The 21295-nt window shown below is 41.1% G+C and overlaps 1 protein-coding gene across 10 annotated transcripts in view; it reads right to left on the reverse strand.

Moving 5' to 3' along the window:
* Positions 1–21295, reverse strand: part of sytl2a (synaptotagmin-like 2a) — a 70156-nt gene that overhangs the window by 42187 nt on the left and 6674 nt on the right. For 4 of the 10 annotated variants that reach the window (XM_060908569.1, XM_060908570.1, XM_060908568.1 and 1 more), the window contains 2 exons: positions 7697–7892; positions 2758–2909 (listed from right to left, as the gene is read on the reverse strand). In XM_060908569.1, the coding sequence (XP_060764552.1) occupies positions 2758–2909; positions 7697–7892 (348 nt within the window). Of the gene's footprint in view, positions 1–2757; positions 2910–7696; positions 8038–21295 lie in introns of all 10 variants that reach the window. The other 6 variants (XM_060908572.1, XM_060908573.1, XM_060908574.1 and 3 more) reach the window with 3 other exon arrangements.

Here is a 21295-nt window from a genome sequence, read left to right on the forward strand (position 1 = left end):
CGCCTTCAATAGCGGAGAATGCAACATGCAGGCTACCCTTTTCAAATGCAATAGCTCAGTAGCCTAGTTAATAGTTCAATGTGCACTCACAGCGACCAACCACGTTTCACATTTTCCAATATTGTACACCTAAAAAGTTTGATTCAGTTCGTAACACCCTCGCTCAAAGACGATCAGTAGTCTTTCACAAAACAAATTTAGTGATGTGTCGGAGAACCGGCTCTCTGAAATGACAACGGGAGCAGCGATTGCAGGCTGCTTGTTAGGAGCCGTAGGTGCTGCACTGTCTCTCGCTCCCTTATGCCGTGCGCTGCTGCACGGAGACCAGTAAGGGTTTTTTTCCCCCTTCGGTGCCTCATCTCGTCACACTCTCCCATGCGAGAACTCCGCAGATACAACATTGACCAATCGAGTGTAGCTTTCATTTAAAAAGAAGCAGAGGGGAAAATTAGAGAGGGGGAATTTTCTCACACACACTAAGGTTGACTGTATTTGGAAAATAAAGCCATAAATGATACACATTTCATGCCATGTATGCCTATTTTACATTAGAAATTCAGGTTGCATACATTGCATTGTTTGGAGAGAAATTGGGCTAATGAATTAGGATCTGGTTTTTACCTGCTGAATGAATTTTATAGGCTACTCGAGAGGACAACGCCGTCAATAATAATAAAAATGAAACAATTGAAAAAGTTGTGACATACTTTTCTGACATAGTCTACATATAGTCTTCATGCCGCCACTAACTTTCGATCTGAGCCGACGTTTCGGCAATCTTGATGGTCAAGTGCATATATTATATAGCGTAACAGCCCTGAGAGCGCGAGGCTATTTTCCCCCATCCCGCGCTTCGAATTTTTAACCACAATCTGAGATGCATTCATGTTTTCACTCCTCCTTTACCAGAAAACACACAATTTGTGCCATTAATAAAAAGAGATGCAGGTTGTTTCCCTGCCTACTCTTTTCACGCAATGGCAATAGGGCACATTTCGTTTTCATTTAGGAGGAACACGCGAGCTCGAATATCTGCTAAACTATCTGCTAAACTATTTTCACTGCAGAGCTCTGGTGCTTTTGGTCCAGGGACAGTGCCCCCACCCAGTGCCCCTAATTAGCAAGAGAGGGAGAAGGGTGAGGTTTAAGTTGACAGATGTTGGTGTAAACTGTTTATTGGTTCTCGTTACTCTAGTTTGATTCCTTTTATTTAACTGTTCTAAAATTGCTGTTGTTACGATTTTCTATTAATAAAGTCAGTAATGACATTTTCTGCGTTCTCTTTTTTATTTGAAAAAGTATCGAAAAGTATCGAAGTATCGAAATACATTTTTGGTACCGGTACCAAAATATTGGTATCGTGACAACACTAATCTAAACATGATCCAGAAGCGCAGACGTCTTCTCTGGGCCAAGGCTCATTTAAAATGGAATGTGGCAAAGTGGAAAACTGTTCTGTGGTCAGACGAATCAAAATTTGAAGTTCTTTATGGAAATCAGGGACGCCGTGTCATTCGGACTAAAGAGGAGAAGGACGACCCGAGTTGTTATCGGCGCTCAGTTCAGAAGCCTGCATCTCTGATGGTATGGGGTTGCATTAGTGCGTGTGGCATGGGCAGCTTACACATCTGGAAAGACACCATCAATGCTGAAAGGTATATCCAGGTTCTAGAGCAACATATGCTCCCATCCAGATGACGTCTCTTTCAGGGAAGCCCTTGCATTTTCCAACATGACAATGCCAAACCACATACTGCATCAATTACAGCATCATGGCTGCGGAGAAGAAGGGTCCGGGTACTGAACTGGCCAGCCTGCAGTCCAGATCTTTCACCCATAGAAAACATTTGGCGCATCATAAAATGGAAGATACGACAAAAAAGACCTAAGACAGTTGAGCAACTAGAATCCTACATTAGACAAGAATGGGTTAACATTCCTATCCCTAAACTTGAGCAACTTGTCTCCTCAGTCCCCAGACGTTTACAGACTGTTGTAAAGAGAAAAGGGGATGTCTCACAGTGGGAAACATGGCCTTGTCCCAACTTTGAGATGTGTTGTCATGAAATTTAAAATCACCTAATTTCTCTTTAAATGATACATTTTCTCAGTTTAAACATTTGATATGTCATCTATGTTCTATTCTGAATAAAATATGGAATTTTGAAACTTCCACATCATTGCATTCCGTTTTTATTTACAATTTGTACTTTGTCCCAACTTTTTTGGAATCGGGGTTGTACAACTGAGCAATAAGCACACACACATACCTAGCTCATGGGCACTTCAGCCATGATACAGTGGGAGGGGAAAGTGCTATGTCCTTTAATAATATAAAATATAACTGATGACAAACTTTGGAATGGTAACGTCACACCACCATCCCAGGAAACCAGGGATGAGACACAATGTTCATTTGTTATTGTTTAATTGCCAGGAAGGTTTACAGGGCAACTGGGTTGGGCAGGGAAAGGAATCTTGGGAAAAACACAAAAAAGTAGAGATGGAGGTTTTACTTTCATGAGGGCAAAAATACATGAAGTGAAACAGATACCTATACAGATAATGGCATTGTGTTACACCCCTAGAACTCAGAAGGTTATATTCTGTGATATCAAGTATTGGTGTAATAAATAGATGCTCTGTAATACTTTGTTTAGAGGCATGTGATCATTTCCCAGAACTAATTCACTGACACTAACAAGACAATTAAAGTGCGACCTCATGTATGAGTTGAGTCGGTTTTGGCACGCTCACTTATAGTCACAGGTTTCCCGTGTTTCATGGAAGCTTTAATGATGTCGGAGCCATGCATCTTGTCTCTGTGCCTCTTTGACCTGGCCTCGTAAAACCATTCTCCTGTCAGGTACTTCAGTTGGCACTCATCTCGCTTGGTCTCCTGCAGCTTTCTGTATGGAGGAAAGAGAGAGAGGGGCATGTTAGAACCAAGACAGGCATGTTTCAACAGGGACACTAAACATTTTATTATTGTTTTTGGCATTTTTCTGTGGAACAGTTGCAGTAAAGTTATTTTTAAAACAGTATGAGGCTCGGGTTACACAGCCAAGTATTTCGGCGTGTTGGGGTCATTTCCACAGGGTTTTCCGTTCTCTAAATAGTACTGCAAATTAAATACTTATCAGGATAATCACAAGACCATATTTTGTTCAGATCACAAAGCACTAACTCTGTCAGATCAAATTTGTCCACATAACGTTTAGTACATCGTTTGCATGCTGTGTACTGTTCATAGCGCAATAAATAAATAAAGGAACGTGTCTTAACTGAATTAAGGCAAACATGAGGGCTGTTTTGTAAGTGTTTTTTATTTATTCATTTTTATTTTATAGCATTGTTGTTTTCCAGCTTCACGCATTGACAAGAACTCTAGTGTGCTCTAAAATACTCCAAAATGCTCTCTGTAATACGCTGCTCGATTTACTCTACAAATTTCCGATGTGGTGATTTCTTCCCCAAAAACAACATGCACCTGAAGGACGGCATGTACAAGATTTAGACCTTAAGAACGTAACTCCTGGAGATTAACCTCAAACTTAATAAGGCAGATTCTTCCATTTGTATGCAAAAATTCCTAACATTCTCTGAGGTCAAAGACAATTTCCAAAAACAGTTGAACATGAGAAAGACTGCCCTGAAAATGAAAAACTCCACAGTAATTGAGTAATTGTTTCGAACAATAATCTCCCGTGACCCTGACTACGATAATGCACTTACCGAAGATAAATGAATGAATGAATCATTATTAATAAGTTCACACAATCTCAATCCACAAAAGAGCTATCGGTTGGTCTGGTGATTAAATACACTACAACTCTGAGACTTTTGATTCAATGAAGAAATTATACCAAACATTCCAAGAGGCAACCAGGGCCCAGGAAGTTCATTAGCTATTTACATTTAATTAAGAAATAATTAAGTGGTTTCAGAGGTGTATGGTTCTCACAGCAGTTCTCATCTCATCTCATTATCTCTAGCCGCTTTATCCTTCTACAGGGTCGCAGGCAAGCTGGAGCCTATCCCAGCTGACTACGGGCGAAAGGCGGGGTACACCCTGGACAAGTCGCCAGGTCATCACAGGGCTGACACATAGACACAGACAACCATTCACACTCACACCTACGGTCAATTTAGAGTCGCCAGTTAACCTAACCTGCATGTCTTTGGACTGTGGGGGAAACCGGAGCACCCGGAGGAAACCCACGCGGACACGGGGAGAACATGCAAACTCCACACAGAAAGGCCCTCGCCGGCCCCGGGGCTCGAACCCAGGACCTTCTTGCTGTGAGGCGACAGCGCTAACCACTACACCACCGTGCCGCCCACAGCAGTTCTGGATGAAATTCAAATCATAGATCTAAACTAGAAGGGCACACAGAGTATGCCAGGCTACATATTATCAACATTAAAAATCACTTGGAACTAGGATAATACTGAAGCTTTACACTAACTTTCATTAAAATCTGTTCATTACTTTCTGATTTACGTTGGGAACAGACAAAAAAAAAAAAAATCCTGGCTCTGCATATAGTGGTGCTTGAAAGTTTGTGAACCCTTTAGAATTTTCTATATTTCTGCATAATAAATATGATCTAAAACATCATCAGATTTTCACACAAGTCCGAAAAGTAGATAAAGAGAATCCAGTTAAACAAATGAGACGAAAATATTATACTTGGTCATTTATTTATTGAGGAAAATGATCCAATATTACATATCTGTGAGTGGCAAAAGTATGTGAACCTTTGCTTTCAGTATCTGGTGTGACCCCCTTGTGCAGCAATAACTGCAACTAAACGTTTCCGGTAACTGTTGATCAGTCCTGCACACCACCTTGGAGGAATTTTAGCCCATTCCTCCGTACAGAACAGCTTCAACTCTGGGATGTTGGTGGGTTTCCTCACATGAACTGCTCGCTTCAGGTCCTTCCACAGCATTTCGACTGGATTAAGGTCAGGACTTTGACTTGGCCATTCCAAAACATTAACTTTATTCTTCTTTAACCATTCTTTGGTAGAACGACTTGTGTGCTTAGGGTCGTTGTCTTGCTGCATGACCCACCTTCTCTTGAGATTCAGTTCATGGACAGATGTCCTGACATTTTCCTTTAGAATTCGCTGGTATAATTCAGAATTCATTATTCCATCAATGATGGCAAGCCGTCCTGGCCCAGATGCAGCAAAACAGGCCTAAACCATGATACTACCACCACCATGCTTCACAGATGGGATAAGATTCTTATGCTGGAATGCAGTGTTTTCCTTTCTCCAAACATAACGCTTCTCATTTAAACCAAGAAGTTCTATTTTGGTCTAATCAGTCCATAAAACATTTTTCCAATAGCGTTCTGGCTTGTCCACGTGATCTTTACCAAACTGCAGATGAGCAGCAATGTTCTTTTTGGAAAGCAATAGCTTTCTCCTTGCAATCTTGTCATGCACACCATTGTTGTTCAGTGTTCTCCTGATGGTGGACTCATGAACATTTAACATTAGCCAATGTGAGAGAGGCCTTCAGTTCCTTAGAAGTTACTCTGGGGTCCTTTGTAACCTTGCAGACTATTACACGCCTTGCTCTTGGAGTGATCTTTGTTGGTCGACCACTCCTGGGAAGGGTAACAGTGGTCTTGAATTTCCTCCATTTGTACACAATCTGTCTGACTGTGGATTGGTGGAGTCCAAACCCTTTAGAGATGGTTTTGTCACCTTTTCCAGCCTGATGAGCATCAACAACACTTTTTCTGAGATCCTCAGAAATCTCCTTTTTTCGTGCCATGATACACTTCCACAAACATGTGTTGTGAAGATCAGACTTTGATAGATCCCTGTTCTTTAAATAAAACAGGGTGCCCACTCACACCTGATTGTCATCCCATTGATTGAAAACACCTGACTCTAATTTCACCTTCAAATTAACTACTAATCCTAGAGGTTCACATACTTTTGCCACTCCTATTGGATCATTTTCCTCAATAAATAAATGACCAAGTATAATATTTTTGCCTCATTTGTTTAACTGGGTTTTCTTTATGTACTTTTAGGACTTGTGTGAACATCTGATGATGTTTTAGGTCATATTTATGCAGAAATATAAAAAATTCTAAAGGGTTCACAAACTTTCAAGCACTACTGTACATATCCGGATTTGCATCCAAATCTAATCAGATATGTTTCTTGGCCTGTGGTCCACCTTTCCTCAAAATGTAATCAAAATCCATTCACAAGTTTGAGTTATGTCGGGGACAGGTAAACAAACAAACTTCCATTATCCATAACCGCTTATCCTGTGCAGGATCGTGGGCATGCTGGAGCCTATCCCAGCTGACTATGGATGAGAGGCGGGGTACACCCTGGACAAGTCACCAGATCATTGCAGGACTGACACACGAGACAAACAACCATTCACATGCACATTCACACCTACGGTCAATTTAGAGCCACCAATTAGCCTAACCTGCACGTCTTTGTACTGTGGGGGAAACCAGAGCACCCAGAGGAAACCCACGCAGACACAGGGAGAACATGTAAACTCCACATAGAAAGGCCCCCGTTGGCCACTGGGCTCGAACCTTCTTGCTGTGAGGCAACAGTGCTAACCACTACACCACCGTGCCGCTAACAAACAAAAACAAATGGAGGCAAAAACATATCCTCCTCCAACAAAGTTGGCAGATGTAATGAATGCACATGTTCTAATGTTACTGCTTCTGTACTAACAACTCATTCACAGTGACTTATATGGTGGACCATCTACATAATCCAAGTATCATAATGTACAGATTTAAAAAACAAACAAAAAAAAAAGTTATTTACATAATACATAATGGGGCGGCACGGTGGTGTAGTGGTTAGCGCTGTCGCCTCACAGCAAGAAGGTCCGGGTTCGAGCCCCGTGGCCGGCGAGAGCCTTTCTGTGTGGAGTTTGCATGTTCCCCCCGTGTCCGCGTGGGTTTCCTCCGGGTGCTCCGGTTTCCCCCACAGTCCAAAGACATGCAGGTTAGGTTAACTGGTGACTCTAAATTGACCGTAGGCGTGAATGTGAGTGTGAATGGTTGTCTGTGTCTATGTGTCAGCCCTGTGATGACCTGGCGACTTGTCCAGGGTGTACCCCGCCTTTCGCCCGTAGTCAGTTGGGATAGGCTCCAGCTTGCCTGCGACCCTGTAGAAGGATAAAGTGGCTACAGATAATGAGATGAGATGAGATAATACATAATTTACATACATTACATAATATAACTGAGAATGGTTGATATTGTGAAGCTTTCAATAAAGCGATGTTTATTTAAGGATATGCTTATTTATGGAAGGAGTCTCCAGTGTCTGCACTCAGTCATGGTCATAGCTAAAACTGTTCCTTCAAGTCCCAAAAGTCTTCAGGACAGAGGATTAACAAGCTGCCTTTTTTGTCTTATTAATGTCAAGACAATATGAAGGACGTCATGTTTTTTGCTGCTGTAAGGTAAGCAATAACATTAACGAATGTGGATGTTCCACGATATTAAATGCAACTACAAACGGATAAATCACACATGTTGTTCGTTAATGACATATAACTGTGTCAGGCCACATCACAAACAACACATTGTTGTCCCTATTATACAGTATATCAAAAAAACTAACCAAACATTCACCAAACCCCTTCAAATATGCAAACTGTAACCTTTTGTTGCCTCACTCACTTGATCCGTTGCTCTTCTTTATGTTTGAGCTCAGCATCTCTCTTCAGAACCGACAGGATCATCTCCTGCTCCTCCTCCATCAGGAAGCTCAAGTCAATCATGATGATTGAAGGAAAAGATTTTTGATCACAGAGACAGCCACCGGCTCTGGTTCTGTGCGTAAGCCGAGATTGTTCTGGGGACCAGCCTTCAGACACTGTTGATGATCAGGTATCTTCAAGTCGAGGTCATAAACAGACACAGCAGCATCATTGAAATTAACCAGAGGCCTGGGAACAAACTGGTTTCTGTCGCCCGTATATGTCGGGATAATGTGGAAAATCAGGAGGGAAATTGAGCAGCTGCAGAACAAAACACATTACCATGGCTATGGCTCAAACAAACAGCTCAACATCAATAAAAGGCAGAGTTTCCTTGTACTAGAAATCATGCCATCCCATTCCCAGTATCACATGAATGAAATTGGAAGTAATGGGCTTGTGAAAGAACCAACTGATGCTCATAGTCCAAAATAAAATAAAAAAAGTTATTGCATATCAGTCACAATACAACACAAAGATTTTACATGCAGCATGTGATATGGCATTATTGGCTGACCTTTAGAAGAAAAATGTTAACCATTGTGGCATGCTCCAAAGTCTTTTCTCTTGTTTTCTGTATTCAAAATTTTTAAAAGGTCAGTCTCAAAAGCATACAAATGGCCAGGCATTACACAGCTGCTGAGCCAAAATTCCATCCAAAGAATCATGTTTATCTGAACTTGTCCGAGACAAGCACTTACAATCAGATTTGCGTCTAATGCTCAGAGTCCTGTTTAAAAGAGCAATTAGATTAGAGAGCGAGCCCGGCCAATCAGGCAAAATCTAGCACGCATGTTTTCTTAAAGTTTAAGGGACATGAACTGCCGTGCAATTCTGTTCAGAAGGACGTGCTAGAGGTAATTACCATTTCCTGTGATAAGATCCTGACTGACTCACTTCCACAAGTCTCAACAAACCGGCTTGGAAAGGATTTTGCAAAATCTAATAGAAACGCATGTCTTTTTTTCATCTTATAGAAATGATTTGTAAAGAAGTCCAGATGGTTGTTTAAATCAGATTTTTTTTAAAAAGAATTGAATTTTAGATTCCTGGCATTTGACAAGCATGTGATTACTGCTGTAATGCAATAATATAATATAATGTACAATAATGCACTGTATAATGGAACATTTATCTAAATTTGCACCAAATTTGCACATGAACACTTGAGCTGTGCTGGAATGAAAGCAATCACTCCAGTCTGGGGAATAAAAGTATAAACCACATTGTTTATATCAGCGTTCATCCAATAACAGAGCTTCTCAGTACTGAGACACTGAGAAAGATCAACACACCAGGATAGGTTTACTACGGGGTGGAAGGCAACCCTCAAGCGAATGAGAGACTGTGGAACCGTTACACACTACAGATTTTATTAAAAATGTCCTGCGATTCTGTTTGGAGTCATGAAGCTTACAGTGGTGCTTGTAAGTTTGTGAACCCTTTAGAATTTTCTATATTTCTGCATAAATATGACCAAAAATATCATCAGATTTTCACACAAGTCCTAAAAGTAGACAAAGAGAACCCAGTTAAACAAATGAGACAAAAATATTACACTTGGTCATTTATTTATTGAGGAAAATGATCCAATATTACATATCTGTGAGTGGCAAAAGTATGTGAACCTCTAGGATTAGCAGTTAATTTGAAGGTGAAATTACAGTCAGGTGTTTTTCAATCAATGGGATGACAATCAGGTGTGAGTGGGCATCCTGTTTTATTTAAAGAACAGGGATCTATCAAAGTCTGATCTTCACGGGGACTTCCGGTTGCGCGATGTGGTGTTAAGACGTGTGAGCCTGAGCTCCGATACTTTCCAGTTTATAACTTAACGAAAGTGCCTTTACCTTTCACGCCTCTTACATTAGGAGTGATATTGGAATATACTAGTACTTTACAGCTATTTGCAGGACAAAGAGTAATGCGCAAGATGAGGAAAACCAGTGGAAGAACAACGCCGTCCCCGACTGACAAATCTGCTGCTAGCAACATGGCGGATAGTCCTCCGCTAACCACTGAGACACTGGTTGTGGAGCTTGAAAAACTCCGAAAAACAATGACTGACGAACTGACTACTCTGTTGAGCAGCTCGTTGGAGTCTGTGCGTTCTTCTGTGGAGTCGATAGAGTCTACGCTAGTTACTCAGGCTGGTACAATCAGGGAAATGGAGTCTACCCTAACTGACCATAGCGACCGCGTTACGCAGCTCGAGCATGATATGTGCGTGCTTCAATCAACGGTGGAAACATTAATGGAGGAGAATGCTGCGCTCCAAACTAAGGTGGAAGATTTGGAATCTAGATCTAGGCGTCAAAACCTCCGTGTCCTGGGACTACCGGAGGGTACCGAGGGGAAGGACTGCAGAGACTTTATGGCCAAAATGTTCCATACCCTGCTGGGCGGACTGTTGTCTGAACTACCTGTATTGGATCGCGCTCACAGGAGCTTACAGAACCAGCCCAACAAACGAGCAGCCCCGCGCGCTCTGATTGTTAGGTTTCATAGATTCCTTGAAAAGGAAACGGTGCTGAAGTGGGCAAAAGCGCACAAAGATATTTCATACGAGGGCCACCGAATCAGAATTTTCGAGGATTTCAGCGCAGCAGTGGCGAAGAAGCGCTCAGCCTTTAACGATGTCAAAGGGCTCCTCTACAAAAAAGGCGTCAAGTTTGGCATGATCTACCCAGCCCGTCTCCGTCTCACTTACAGGAGCAGAGTGCACACCTTCGACTCCCCAGCGGACGCGGAGGCATTCTACGAGCGACACATCTCAACCACTGACCGTATACAGCCACTGGTTCCAATTACGGAGGACTCATCTGCCGCGGACCCGTCCGATTAAGCAACGCGCTGACCGCAGGTGATAGCCAGCCTTTGGCTGGCTGGTTTATTTGTTAAGAAAGAACATTTAGGGGCTGAATGTTTACCCTGACATAGTGAACTGCAAAAGACTTTTCAGTTTTTCTCCCCTTTTGTGTTCTTATAATTTTTTAGCAGTCATTTTTCTCTTTGACGCTTAGTTTACTATGTGATCCAGAGGGGTTTATTTTTACTCAGATATCTGGGTTAAAGCAACTGGTGCTGGTAACACTGCACTCTTTGAGGTCGCCATTTAGTGGCTATCTTGCTGTTTGCTTTTCAATGACGTGTTCTCTCTCCTTACAGCTCCATTTATTTCCTCACTTATTGATTATTTGCTGGTTCAATGTATAATGCCTTTTTAGTTCAGGAGCAGGATTAACACAACACAATTAATCGGATGCATGTTTACCATTTCTGGCTACTCGCCGCTCTGGCGGACGAGCTTCAGAATCATTTGTCTGTTATGTTTACTGTTTCAATTTTGGGGTTGTGGGGGTTGGGGGGTTGGGTGGTTTTTCTCTTAGGCCAGGGGTTCTCAACCTTTTGCAACCTGGGCCCCACCAAAGCTGGTTCATTGCAGTTGGGGGCCCCTCTTCTCGCCCCGCCCCCATCCCCCCCAACACACTCACCCGCAGTGACGCCACCCGACCTACAGCACCTTATATTGACAGATAGATAGATAGATAGATAGATAGATAGATAGATAGATAGATAGATAGATAGATAGACAGACCTGGGCTAGATTATTATTATTATTATTATTATTATTATTATCATTATTTTTATTATTATTATTATTAGTAGTAGTAGTAGCAGTAGCAGCAGTAGTAGCATTATCCATTCCATAGAAATACATAGGCCTATTATCATTATTAGGCTATTGTTATAATTGGCAGTAGCACCACATTTCTAATCTGCTTTCGGGCATTATTATTATTATTATTATTATTATTATTATTGCCTATTATCATTACTAAGCTGTTGGCAGTAGTACAAGACTTATGTTCTTTCAGGCATTATTATTATTATTAGGCCTAATTATTATTATTATTATTATTATTTATTATTCTTCTTCTTCTTCTTCTTATTATTATTATTATTATTATTATTATTATTATTGCTGTTGTTGGTTGTTGATATTATTATTATTATTATTATTATTAGTGTTTTTATTAGGTATTTTATTAGGCTTATCATTAGCTGGCTATTGATATCATTGGGAATTGGGACCAGGCGTGAATTTAGGTTTTACTTTTTACTGTGCCTTTGTGATCTGCATTTGCGTTAATGCGAGACCTGAGCCTGCTTTGCCTTACAAAGATCCTCGATTCTTGGCGAAATGTTTGACAAGCACAGTCTCAAGTCATCCTCAATTTGCGCACGATTGCGATATTTCGTTTTGAGCGCAGTCATTTTTGAAAATCCTGCCTCACACAAGTAGGTCGATGCGAATGGGATGAGCAGTTTCAAGGCTACGTCACACAGTTGCGGGTACTCCTGCATCAATGCTGCCCAGAATGTCGAAAGAGGGCATGAGGTGAAGACTGCCTTAAGTCTACTGTCACTCTTCAGCTCAATAAGCTGTTCCTGCATGTCAACTGGAAGTTCGTCAGCAGTACACACAAATGGATCTCGAACCCACGCAAAAGAGCGATAATCCTCTGTGAAGTATGCCGCAAACTGTTTTCTCATTACCGACAGGTGCTCTGACGCTGCTTGAAAGACAGATGAGAAATCGTGGGAAGTGCCTGCATTACTGATAAAGTCTGCAAGGCTTGGGAACATATCACAGTTCCCCCGACTGATGCGGCCACACACACAAGATTTTATGATAGATTGATGATAGATTTTATAATAGTATTGATTTGTATGTAATAGTCCAATGTCCTGCATTTTGACATGGGTAAATGTGTTGCATCTGCTTAGCTACTATAGCCTGTTAGCCCCAGATTTTTTTTTTCCTCCATACATGAAGCCTACTCGCGACCCCCCTGGAGTACCTCCGCGCCCCACCAGGGGGGCGCGCCCCCCCGGTTGAGAACCACTGTCTTAGGCCAATTGTCTCTTTTTTGTGTAATTTTTCCTTCTTGTTTTTCTTTCTCTTTTATTTATTTTTTTACCTTCCTTTTAACTTTGTGTCACGAATCCCCATTTTTACTTAAATTGTCTCTGATACAGCTCCCATATGATTCATGTAGAACTAATTATCTCCAAGACTTGATATAGATGTCAACTTCCTCTACAATGCAAGGTGGGTCGAATAGGCACCCCATTAAAATAGTTACCTGGAATGTACGTGGGTTAGGTGGGCCAATTAAACGATGTAAAGTTCTCTCACACTTAAAGAGCCTTTCTACTGGTATAGCTTTTTTGCAGGAGACGCACTTGCGCAGGGAAGATCAGGTGAGACTACGCAAACCTTGGGTTGGTCAGATTTTTCACTCCAATTTTAATAGTAAATCCAGAGGCGTGGCTATTTTAATTCATAAAAGAATTCAGTTTTCTCCTGACCAGATACACTCTGATCCCTGTGGCCGTTATATTATAGTTTCTGGCTTGCTCTTTAAAACTCCTGTGGTTTTAGCGAACTTATACGCACCAAACTGGGATTGCCCAAATTTCATGTCCACTGTTTTTTCTCATTTACCAAATTTGGATACTCATCAGCTAATCCTGGGTGGAGACTTTAACTGTGTCACTAACCCTGCTATTGATCGCTCTCAGTCTAAAACAGTAACACCATCAGCTATGTCTAAGGCGTTAAAAACTTTCATGGAACAAATTGGATGTGTTGACCCCTGGCGCTTTTTCCATCCCAGCGCGAAGGATTTCTCCTACTATTCTCCTGTCCATAAGGTTTACTCACGTATTGACTATTTTTTTTATTGATAAATCTCTTCTACCTCTTGTTGGTACTACACAATACTCCGCCATTGTAATTTCTGACCACGCCCCCCACATTCTAGACCTGTGTTTACCATTAAGTTCCCTCAGTCATAAAGGTGGTTGGAGGCTTAATTCCAGCTTGCTTGCTGATTCTGATTTTTGTGATTATGTTTCTACAAACATTAATTTTTTCTTAGATACTAATAGATCTGAGCATGTATCGCCATCACTCTTATGGGAAACATTAAAAGCCTTCATTAGAGGGAGTATTATATCTTTTAGTTCTAATTTAGCTAAAAATAGAAGATTGAAGCAGCAAGAATTAACAGATGCCATTCTAAATATAGATAGGCAACAGGCATTATCAATTAATCCTGATTTAACTGCCAAGCGCTTACAGTTGCAGACTGAGTTTGACCTATTATCCACTGGGAAAGCAGAATACCTATTGCAGCGCACAAGAGCCACATATGAGCATGGGGATAGAGCTGGCCGCCTTTTAGCCTCACAGTTGAGACACGAATATGCTTCACGTTTTATTTCACAGATTTTTGACACTTCTCATAATCTGACTACAGACCCCGCCTCCATAAATTCCGCCTTTTCCTCTTTCTATTCTACTCTTTACCAATCAGAACCTCCTTCTAATAGCTTTTCCATGGACTCATTTCTAGATAACTTAGAATTTCCAACTTTAAGTGAGGATATGTCGGGAAGTTTAGATGAACCCCTTAAGTTAGAAGAAATCACCTCCTGCATAGCCCAAATGCGGAGTAACAAAGCCCCTGGCCCAGATGGCTATCCAGTGGAGTTTTTTAAGAAGTTTTCTATTCAACTAGCCCCTTTACTACTGGATGTCTATAATGACTCATTGGAGCAGGGAATTTTACCTCCAACTCTCAATCAGGCTTTGATTTCCCTTATATTAAAGAAAGACAAGGACCCAAATCTATGCGGCAGCTACAGACCCATCAGTCTTCTTAACAACGATGTTAAAATTCTGGCGAAGGTGCTAGCACGTAGACTGGAGACATGTCTCCCTAAAATTATTTCAGAAGACCAAACAGGTTTTATCCTGGGCCGTCAACTATCATTTAGTGTACGCAGACTCTTGAACGTGGTTTTATCTCCTTCTGCCTCTCCAACCCCTGAGCTGGTCATTTCCCTTGACGCAGAAAAAGCGTTTGATCGCGTAGAATTTAATTACTTATTTTCTGTATTGCACAGGTTTGGGTTTGGAACTAAATTCATTTCTTGGATTCGTCTTCTGTACTCTGCCCCAACTGCTAGTGTTAAAACCAACTCTGATATATCTCCTGCCTTCCCTCTAACACGTGGCACACGTCAGGGGTGTCCCTTGTCACCTTTATTATTTGCAATAGCCATAGAACCACTTTCAATTGCCTTGAGAACTTCCCCACTATTCTCTGGTATTATTAGAGGAGGCCTTGAACATAGAGTCTCGCTCTATGCCGATGATTTATTGTTATATGTGTGTGACCCTCTTAACTGCACTGAGAAAATAGTGGATTTACTTAAGACATTTGGAACATTCTCAGGTTATAAATTGAACATTGATAAGAGTCTCTGTTTTCCTGTCAATCAATCTGCTAAATTAATCCCTCCAGGTACACTACCCTTTCAGTTATCCCCTAATAGCTTTAAATATTTAGGCGTCAATATCTCTCATTCACTTAGCTCTCTTCATAAAAACAATTTCATAAAACTTGTTGAGAATATAAAAGCAGATCTTCAGAGATGGCATGCTTTACCCCTTTCTCTTGTTGGCCGAATTGAGACAATTAAAATGAATGTGTTACCCCGTATCTTATTTCTGTTTCAGACACTCCCTCTTTTTCTTCCGAAACCTTTTTTTAAGTCACTGGACAGAAGTGTGTCCTCTTTTATTTGGAATGGCAAGATCCCCAGGATTCAGAAAAGAATGTTAGAGAGACCCAAGCTGGTTGGGGGTTTTGCTCTACCAAACATGCTGTTATACTATTGGGCCGCTAACATTCAAATGCTTAAGAAATGGTGTCATTACCCAGACATTAACTGGTGTGTAATAGAAGCAAACTCTTGCATTACATCTTCACTACCAGCCTTGCTTTTTGGTCCTCTCTCTATACGCCCTTCTCAACACACTAATAATCCTTTGGTGCGTTCCTCCTTAAAAATCTGGAAGCAGTTTAGAAATCACTTTGGTTTAAAAGCTCCATCTGTCCTTCTTCCCATCTGCAATAATCACTTGTTCTTACCTTCCAGTATAGATAAGACCTTCATGTTGTGGAGAAATATGGGCCTGGTCTCTTTCAATGACCTATACTCAGTTAATTCTTTTGTAAGCTTTGCTGACCTGGTCAAAAACCGTGGTGTCTCAAATCAAGGTCTTTTTAGATATTTTCAATTAAGAGACTTTGCAAAAACTCATTTCACTTCCTTCCCTACATTGCCAGAAAAAACTCTGTTGGAAGACATTATGTACAATCCAGTTATAAACAGCCGCATTTCCTCAATACACAATCTCCTCCTCTCATCCCAGTTGTCTCCTCTGTTATGGCTTAAGGAGAATTGGGAAAAGGAACTTGGTCTTCCATTGGAAGATGTCTGGTGGATGGATGTCTTGGCCAGGATTAACACCACCTGTATTTGTGCACGAATGAGTCTTATTCAGTTCAAAGTGGTTTTCAGACTTCACTACACCAGGGCCAGGCTGAAAAAACTGTTCCCTGAAGCGGATGATCTCTGCATCAGGTGTTCTCACTCTCCAGCAGATCATACACACACTTTCTACACCTGTACCAAACTTAATGCTTTCTGGTTATCTTTCTTCACCACCCTCTCTGAAGTCCTGAATATTCCTATCTCCCCATGTCCTTTAATTGCAATTTTTGGTGTGTCCCCTGTTTTAGGGAAATTTAACAGTTACCAAGCTGATGTTATTGCATTTGCTGCACTAATAGCCAAACGTCAAATACTTCTTCACTGGAAGAGCCCTAAACCACCTGGCTCTTGTTCCTGGCTTGGAGAGCTTATGTCTTTCCTACACCTAGAGAAAATAAAGCATACTGTTAGAGGATCTTTGAGAACATTCTATAAAACGTGGGAGCCCCTCCTTTCCTATGATCTATTTAACATAAACCAACAATTAGACATTGAAGACTAGTGACACTTTCCCCCTTTTTTTTTATTTTTATTTATTGTACATATTGTTTTAAATTGTTTGCTTTTTATTAGTAGTAGTATCATTATTTTATGTTTATTATTATTATTTATTTATTTATTTATTTTTCACTCTGCTTCATTTTAATGTCTTTGTTGTCTTTGTGTATATGTATGTATCTTTATGGGTAGATATGCATCTACTAGTTCAGGCCGATTTGCCCTTTCTTTATAATAGTTTAAGTTTCATTTTCAGTTCATGGGAATTATTGGGTTGGGGAGGGTGGGTGTTTTGGGTGTTGGGTTCTTGATTTAAAAACAAAAACAAACCCATGGCCTGTAAACATTTTATACTTTGACTGTGATTCTCTTTGTGGTTTGTCCAATAAACATATTAAAAAAAAAAAAAAAAAAAAAAAAAGTCTGATCTTCACAACACATGTTTGTGGAAGTGTATCATGGCATGAACAAAGATGATTTCTGAGGGCCTCAGAAAAAGCATTGTTGATGCTCATCAGGCTGGACAAGGTTACAGAACCATGTCTAAAGAGTTTGGACTCCACCAATCCACAGTTAGATTGATTGTGTACAAATGGAGGAAATTCAAGACCACTGTTACCCTTCCCAGGAGTGGTCAACCAACAAAGATCACTCCAAGAACAAGGCGTGTAATAGTCAGCAAGGTCACAAAGGACCCCAGGGTAACTTCTAAGCAACTGAAGGCCTCTCTCACATTGGCTAATGTTAAATGTTCATGAGTCCACCATCAGGAGAACACTGAACAACAAATGGTGTGCATGGCAGGGTTGCAAGGAGAGAGCCACTGCTCTCCAAAAAGAACATTGCTGCTCGTCTGCAGTTTGCTAAAGATCACATGGACAAGCCAGAAGGCTATTGGAAAAAAATGTTTTGTAGACGGATGAGACCAAAATAGAACTTTTTGGTTTAAAGGTCACAGGCAATGGTCGGAGGTGAAACGTAGAATATCAACTTTATTGTCTAGAAGAACGACCCAAAAAGTGAATTCAAACTTCCTAGTGTCTAATTTTCACCCTAAAATTGAATAAAATGGTTAAAATGTACTGTTTTACCCAATTTCCGAAGGTTTGTTTATATCTCACTTATGCGCACTTTCACCACCAGTGGACAGTCGTTGTGATGTCATTTAAGCCAAACAGACCAGGAGCAGCTCTGTGTTTACTTGTGAACTGGGCACACGTGTACAGACTTTGGTCATGAGAGGTTGTGTAAAATGTCTGAAAGCGATAGCGATTTTGAAGTAGGAACTCTTCAAATTGAATATCGAGAGGTGAAACCATACATGTATGTACCTATGGCCGTTGCAAAGCAATCGGTGAATGTGGCTCACTGGTTTGACCGTGGCCTCAGAATCGGACAGCGACTCGGCCAACTCTGATCACGGTGACCCCGGACCTCAACAAGACTCGTGCCCAAATTATTTATCCTGGTAGTTATGATAAATTCCTACTTTCGTCGTAATACTAAATAAGAGCCCTTTTGAAGAATAATTAAACCGCCCTCCCTAGTGGATATAGGGAACGATTACTTGACAGTGCGCCAGTAGGCCACATTAGCCTGCCATCCGTGGCATTATACTATTTATAGCCTATTCTAAGCGAGGAAATATCCCTTTGTCTCATTTCCACAATGATTGTACAGGATCCCTCAGGATTCTTGACTTGTCAGTTGCAAGCAAAAGTAAAAATGTTAACTCCAATCTTCTCCTTTTTGCTTGAGCATTGCTGCTCCGTTTCTTCTTTGACTGCTTGATTTTGTTTCACACGTACAATCCACTCTCTCCGCCTCTTCTCCTCTTCTGGGAAAAAACAACCCTCTGGCTTCACGCACACAATCCACTCTCTCCGCCTCATCTCCTCTTCTGGAAAAAGCCAACCCACTTGCTCAGCCTCTTCTCCTCTTTCGGAAAAAGCCAATCCTCTCGCTCCGCCTCTTCCGGAAAAAGCCAATCCTCTCGTTCCGCCTCTTCTCCTCTTCTGGAAAAAGCCAATCCTCTCGCTCCACCTCTTCTGGAAAAAGCCAATCCTCTCATTCCGCCTCTTCTCCTCTTCTGGAAAAAGCCAATCATCTCGCTCCGCCTCTTCCGGAAAAAGCCAATCCACTCTATCTGCCTCTTCTCCTCTCTCGGAAAAAGGTAATATCTTCTTCCTGAACCGGTCCTGTTGTTACAGGTCACTGCACCAAGGGCATAGGTTTGGTCTCAGCTTTGGTAGGGACAATACCAATCCCCTCCCCCCCCCCAAACACCAATCCTCTGCCGAACTACTTACTTAACCACCCATACTATTACATGCACAAGTAGAGCATAATACATATGATATGACGACATAATGCTGAACAATTTAACGCTTTATTTATTATTTCTAATGACAAACACTGCAAATGGTACGTAAAGTTCGAGTACTTGCTTGATGGCGATTAAAGCTGTCAGTGGCATTTTTCCAGGTACCAAAACCATTTAAGCAAAATGCAGGGTCATTCTTTTTTCCAGAGTGGTCTTTTTGATTGTGAATGCCTTGACACACTCAAAACAAAGAACTTTTTGTAGTGTGGGACTATAATGCAGCCATGGATAGCGATTATACCACTTTGCCTGAAACCATAGTTTCTTGTTTGGCAGTTGCTGTACTGCAATGAATTTTGGATCAGGCTGATATGGTTTACTCCCCATGTCCAGGACACTGCTACACTGACTTGCTTGAGAGTCACTGTCACTCACACTGACTGTCTCCTAGAGAGCAAACAAAACTTAACCTGGTCTGTATTCACAGTAGCAAGATTTTATAAAGAGTAACACTAACAACGAAGTAGGTTGACTAAAATAATTTGCTTGTAATGCATAGTATCTCCCATCACAGAATCAAAATCTCACCTGGAACCCTGCAGTTTCAGCCACTTCTGACTCTACCTGTCCTATAGTATCTTCACAGGACGTCTGAACATCCTATACATGTTAAAAATATATATATACACTGAATAAATTGCAGACCTATCTTGGGATACATAGTTCTATGTATTACACCTACATTTATTTCACATCAATTTGAAATATTAAGGAAATAAGCTGACATTTTCTGCTAGCCTATTCAAAATACATCACAACCAAAACACATAGTTCTAATTTTCCAAAGATCCTTCCGTTTCATTGCTAATCCTTTGATGCTTCTAAATGCCTTAACATTCAGACCTCACCTGAAGCCCTCCAGCTTCTTCTCGCTCAACCTGCTCTTGATCCTTTGTACTGGATTTCTGAGTTTCCTATGTGATCAAATAATGTGTTAAAGGAACAGTCCACCGTACTTCCATAATGAAATATGTTCTTCTCTGAATTGAGACGAGCTGATCCGTACCTCTCCGAGCTTTGCGCGACCTCCCAGTCAGTCAGACGCGCTGTCACTCCTGTTAGCAATGTAGCTAGGCTCAGTATGGCCAACGGTATTTTTTGGGGCTGTAGTTAGATGCGACCAAACTCTTCCGCGTTTTTCCTGTTTACATAGGTTTATATGACCAGTGACATGAAACAAAGTTCAGTTACACAAATTGAAACGTGGCGATTTTCTATGCTATGGAAAGTCCGCACTATAATGACAGGCGTACTAACACCTTCTGCGCGCTTCGACAGTGCATTGATACCTTCACTCCTGAGTGGTTGGAAGTACGGTGGACTCTTCCTTTAATGAAAATTAACCAGAAACCTAACATTAGTAGGAATACACCTTTTATCATGCAAATGTATTTGGCCTAAGCTACTAATAAAACAACCGAAATTATGGCATGACTTGACATGACTATTTTAATATGACATGATGACATCCTCACCTCAAGCACTGATTCCTCATTTACCTGTTCTAGGTTTGCATCAGCCTTATGCTGTCTTTCCTGTACACAAATGATTCATTAATTAGCTTTCATAGTGTCAGCTTTAATAGTAGCCTTAGTAACAGGCTACACTAACTTTAGTCTACCAATTTCTACAGCAAAACGGGAGATGGTTAGCATTTTGGCATGAATTGCATGGTTAATATCATTACCCCTTGTCATTAATATGTAGGCTACGTTAGCAGTCTCACAATTTTCCACAGTAGAAAGACTGGTGGTAGCCTAGCCTATAACATTTTGCAATGATAGGTTTGTGTCGCGTTGTAGGCTATAGCTAAATAATGTCAACCTGTTCTGGGCACTACTTACTCTCTGTGTGTTGAAATGGCTCCATACATCTTTTTTTCGTTTTTGATGGCATTGTCTAGGTCATCTACAAAGCACATAATCGGACAAAATGAGTTTGAATACCAAGGTAACAGTAATGTTAAGTTGTACACTTTTCTGAAGACATACAGTAGCAGGCATGGGCGTAGCGGACGCGGGGTACATGTCCCCCACACTTCCCGTATTTGTGCCCTCTGTCCCCCGCACTTTTTACAGCCATTACAACCACTCAATTCATTTTTAACATGTGGAAACGCGTTTTTCCGAGCCACCTCTAAACGCATCATGAGCAGGCGGAGCTAAGGTGGCAAACAAACACCACTGTCGTGTGTGATCAGAGACGCTTTAGAAAATATTGTAC

The sequence above is a fragment of the Neoarius graeffei genome, chromosome 25 (assembly GCF_027579695.1).
Source record: "Neoarius graeffei isolate fNeoGra1 chromosome 25, fNeoGra1.pri, whole genome shotgun sequence".
Classification (NCBI taxonomy): domain Eukaryota; kingdom Metazoa; phylum Chordata; class Actinopteri; order Siluriformes; family Ariidae; genus Neoarius; species Neoarius graeffei.